Source organism: Teleopsis dalmanni, chromosome 1, assembly GCF_002237135.1.
Source record: "Teleopsis dalmanni isolate 2A chromosome 1, ASM223713v2, whole genome shotgun sequence".
Classification (NCBI taxonomy): domain Eukaryota; kingdom Metazoa; phylum Arthropoda; class Insecta; order Diptera; family Diopsidae; genus Teleopsis; species Teleopsis dalmanni.
This window is the reverse complement of record NC_051846.1, coordinates 22699001-22703594: the sequence shown is the minus strand read 5'-3', so window position 1 is coordinate 22703594 and position 4594 is coordinate 22699001. Positions and strand designations below refer to the sequence as shown.

General features: G+C 33.6%; 2 protein-coding genes across 2 annotated transcripts; one reads left to right on the top strand and one right to left on the bottom strand.

Moving 5' to 3' along the window:
• Positions 1 to 761: 761 nt before the first annotated feature.
• Positions 762 to 1208, bottom strand: LOC119678232 (pupal cuticle protein G1A-like; the record flags this gene model as incomplete). The annotated part of the gene is made up of 1 exon (XM_038089954.1): positions 762 to 1208. A coding segment is annotated over one exon (447 nt), but the record flags the coding sequence as incomplete, so codon positions are not given.
• A 1174-nt stretch (positions 1209 to 2382) lies between these two features.
• On the top strand, positions 2383 to 3167 carry LOC119672057 (A-kinase anchor protein 14-like). The gene is made up of 2 exons (XM_038083011.1): positions 2383 to 2432; positions 2504 to 3167. Exons 1-2 carry the CDS (start codon positions 2421 to 2423, stop codon positions 3134 to 3136), a joined length of 645 nt encoding a protein of 214 aa, XP_037938939.1. The 5' UTR covers positions 2383 to 2420; the 3' UTR covers positions 3137 to 3167.
• The last annotated feature ends 1427 nt before the right edge of the window (positions 3168 to 4594 follow it).

Here is a 4594-nt window from a genome sequence, read left to right as displayed (position 1 = left end):
TTTTATATTAGGCTCTTTGCATCGTTATTTACAAAGTAATAGTGATAGAAGTGTATGTTTAAAATTTTTTTTATATACCTAATATATGTTATTATTAACCTCAAATACCTAGCCTTAACAAGAAACCGCTAGGCAAATGACGATTCTTGTTATATTACAATACGCACCTGATGTGTAGTGGGCAAAATTCTTACATGTACATAGTATAACTACTACTCGATTCAACAGGTTAACAGTTTTTAGGTTATGACTCTACGTATGAGACAAATACTGTATTGAGTTCTTATCATTGGCTAAGGAAGATTCAAAATTTTTCAATGTAGAAATGATTTCGTTTCTGAACCACCTGCCATATCTGGCATTCTTTAAAATTAAGGATAATGATAAGTTTATAGACTTGTTAGAATGGTTCCCTTTAACTTAAATAGGTAATCATCCCTTTCCAGAGGGAACCTATTTGTGAAAAATATGTTGCTAACTTTTATCTTTAATGTGTTCCCTTAAGTCTGTCGTGCGGACTTATCCGTCTTCATCCATGGTATCACAACAATTATTTGTTTGTGCTCAAGTGAATTTTAGTACACAAGATTATCACTCAACTGATATATGTTAGTGTAAATAACATAAATTGTTTGTGTAAATAATAGATTCTCTGTACAAACAACTATTAAATAGATTATAAATGCAATAAACAACAATTTGATTAATAAATAAAACAAATATTTATTTGACTACAATCTCTTTAAAAAAAATCAACAAATTTAATGAACAAAGTGAGCAGCATGCACCACTGGAACCGAAGCTATAATTGGAGCAATTACAGGTTTACGTAGATGTACTTGGTTATGGCTTTGGTAAGAGATGGGTGCTGGAACAGCTTTGAGAACGGGCACTACAGGTGCATACGTTTTAACAACTGGAACAACTGGAGCAACAGTTTTAATCACAGGTGCAGCTACATACTGTGTATGGACAACGGGTGTAGCTACTGTTTTCACTACTGGCACAATTGGAGCAGCAATAGTTTTAACAATTGGACTCACAACATGAGCCTCACTATGAACTTGTGTGAAACTTTGATGAGAAACAGCAGATGGTGCACTATGCACGACAGCTCCCACTTTAGCTACAACAGGTTGAACAAATCCTGGGTTAGCCGCGGCAAAGGAAATTAAGGCGCAAACAACAAACTGAAGATATAAATATAAATTATTATAAATAAATGATAAATAGGTAAAAATAAAATTTTACTTACAAATCTGAACATTTTTATTGAATTCTTTTGAATGCTGTTTAATAGTTGAAGTTAAGAGATTATTAGTCAACTGATGATGAAATCTAAAATTGCAATTTTTATATATAGTAATTTTTCACAAAATTTTTATTTGCAAAAATAAAAATGCCCTTCATATAAACTTAAACTAAGTTTAGGAAAAATATATCTTCAAATATAAGAAAATACTGCTATAATGTTTATAATTTTTCGTTACTTGCAGTGCAAAATTTTTGTTAAAATAATATTCAGAAATCAACAATGAAATCAGTTTCTGTTATTATTTACACAATACTCAATGAGGGCTTAAATATTTGAAAAGGTTGGCATTAGAAACAAAAAACCTACATTGAACTTGAACTGTTCAACTCCTTAGTTTCATTAAAACAAAACCAAAACATAAAATATGAAGCAAAATCATGGTATGGAAATTAGCACCAAAGTATCTCATGCGTTACAAAACTTCATAAACTAATCGAAACTGACTGACAGGCACCAATCCCAATGGGGGCATTAAACGCTACACCCATTTTTAAATCCTATAAAGTGACTAGACCCCAATCATTAAGGCAAAGTTATTAAATCATAAAAATACGTGGTTTAATTCACGTTTTGATATTTTCTTGAGTCTAAGATGAATTGACAAATGCTGCATCGCGGTTTTTGTGTTTGACAAAGATCGATTTTTTACAAAAGTATCCGAAAATTGAATAATTCAAAATTGAATAAATAAATTTGTATAAAATACAAAATTCAGTTAATTGAAAACCTATGCAAACACCAACCTTCGGTAATTGTAGTACATAACAAGCCGCAACTAATTTGCTTGTTGCCAGTGATAAGGTAGCTCATGAGTTTTGTGCGTAATAATTACTCTAAGCTATTATGTCAGCTTGAAGCGTTGATGATGAAGGTCAGTAAGCCGGTAATATATGTCAATTGTAGGGACTCAAGTAGTTTAACGTCTGCTTTGGCTCTTAACAATAAAATTATGAATTGAAAACTAAGTTTTTTGCGATGTTTAGACGTAGAAGATAATATCATATAGCAGCACATTTTTGTATAAAAGTGTAGAAACTGATTGCAAAGATCAACAGTTTGGATTTAAACTTTGACAACACAGTTTCAAAACATACCAAAAAGCAATATGTGCAAATCTGTAAGTATCTTTATAAAATTCCAACAATTTTTATTTAAATTTTTATATCCTTAATAATCCCTTTCTTACAGTACGCCATTTTCGGTCTTCTCTTCATTGCCGCCGCTGCAAGTGCTGGTCTTATTGAAACTCATCATGTAGTGGAACCAGTCGTAGCTAAGGTTGGTGCCGTTGTACATAGTGCGCCATCTGCTGTCTCTCACCAAAGTTTCACACGTGTACACAACAAAGCTGTCGTAGAATCTGTTGTTGCTCCAATTGTAAAAACCACTGTTCATGCTGCACCAATTGTACCAGTTGTAAAGACTGTGGAACCAATTGTTCACTCTGTACATGCTGCTCCAGTCGTTCCAGTAGTCAAAACTATTACTCCAGTTGTACATTCAGTACATGCTGCACCAGTTGTACACTCAGTGCATGCTGCACCAGTTGTACACTCAGTGCATGCTGCACCAGTCGTACATTCAGTCCATGCTGCACCAGTCGTACACTCAGTTCATGCTGCTCCAATTGTTCCAGTAGTCAAAACCTTAGAACCAGTAGTACCTGTAGTAAAAACAATTGCACCCGTTGTACACTCAGTACATGCTGCACCCGTTGTACACTCAGTACATGCTGCACCCGTTGTACACTCAGTTCCAGTTGTTCACTCAGCACCTTTAGTGAAAACTCTTGTACCAACTGCCCATATTGTCCACCATTAATGTATCTACGCTTATGATATGAACCGATCCACGAAATGATTATATTAATTATATATAAGTATAAAGCAATTGTGAAATTTATATTTTGATATGAGAACGCTTTATACAAGAACCATGCCATGTTAAAAATTATGTTTTACTTTTTATGTATAGAATCAAATACCATAAAAGTGTCGAATATTTCGAAAAAAAACACCTATGTATTACTTTTTACCTATTATTATATATTTAATGACAACTGCTAAGTGTTCGATCCATTATATATTTACATTATTTTTAATATTATATATTAAGATTTTATGATTCGATCTTAATGATAGATCTATTAATTCTGCAGATAGTCACCGTTTGTGGTCTACGGAATTTAAACGACTAATATCAAACCCATCCATACCTATGGAATCTTCGTCTGCTGACATAAGACAAAAAAATCACTCAACCCCGGAAAGTATTGACATATTGAGCCATTCATGCTTAAGTGTTTCCGAAGCAGTCAGTAGAGCACCTAAAAAAAGTCTAAATACATTTTTCAAATTTTGCCGCTATGTACGTTGGTTCAGACTGTGTCTTTTCACTATAGATACTATTGAATTTTAGATAAAATTAAAGAGAGTTGTTGTGGTTTGGTCAGAGACTGTTTTGAAATCACCTACTGCTTATGTAACACTACCTTACCAGAGAAAGCTAATAATGTGAATCCGTAACTACACAAAGAAAGCCCAAATCTGGAGCGGGTATCTACTAAAGTGACTAAAGAGACTATCTCCTTGATGCGAGTTCCGATGTGTGAACTATTTAGAAACATTTGAAAATTTATAATTGCGGTAACAAATGACTTGTAGACTATTCTCGACGACTGTGAGGTGATAAGATCTTTATGGCCCAGAGTAGACAGCAACACTTTTGGGCTTTAGCAAACCAATCGTTTGTGTATTTAGTGAAGTACACAGTGCACAGTGTCATTGCAACAATGTTTTAACAGTCGCATATTCCGTGAAGTAGAGTTTACGTTCTGAAGAAGCGATTAAAATTATTTGTTACTTTGTCTGGAACAAACAGAGGAACAACCTTTAATGTTTTGATTATCGTTTCATCGCTAGCCCGACTGAGATAACGAAAGTAGACTTGATGGGTGTCCTGAAGAGTATCTGAAAGACCAAATAGTTTATCAAGCACCATACCAATAGAACAACAACTATTATAACTCTTGGCAACTTTGAGGGCATTAGAATGGCCACTAGATGTGTCCGCGAAGAAGTACTAATATATCAGCACGCGCTGACCCAAACTTACAGTTCAATTATGGTGTGACAGTAATTTGTTTATGAGAAAGTATAGGTCTTTAAATTGTTGTCTTCACCATTTATAAGAAATATTGAGCATTTAATGTAATTATTGTATTCAAGAAAGAAAAAAAAACTGAGATAGTGATTAAAAAGAAAAGATTTCTAACTCTTA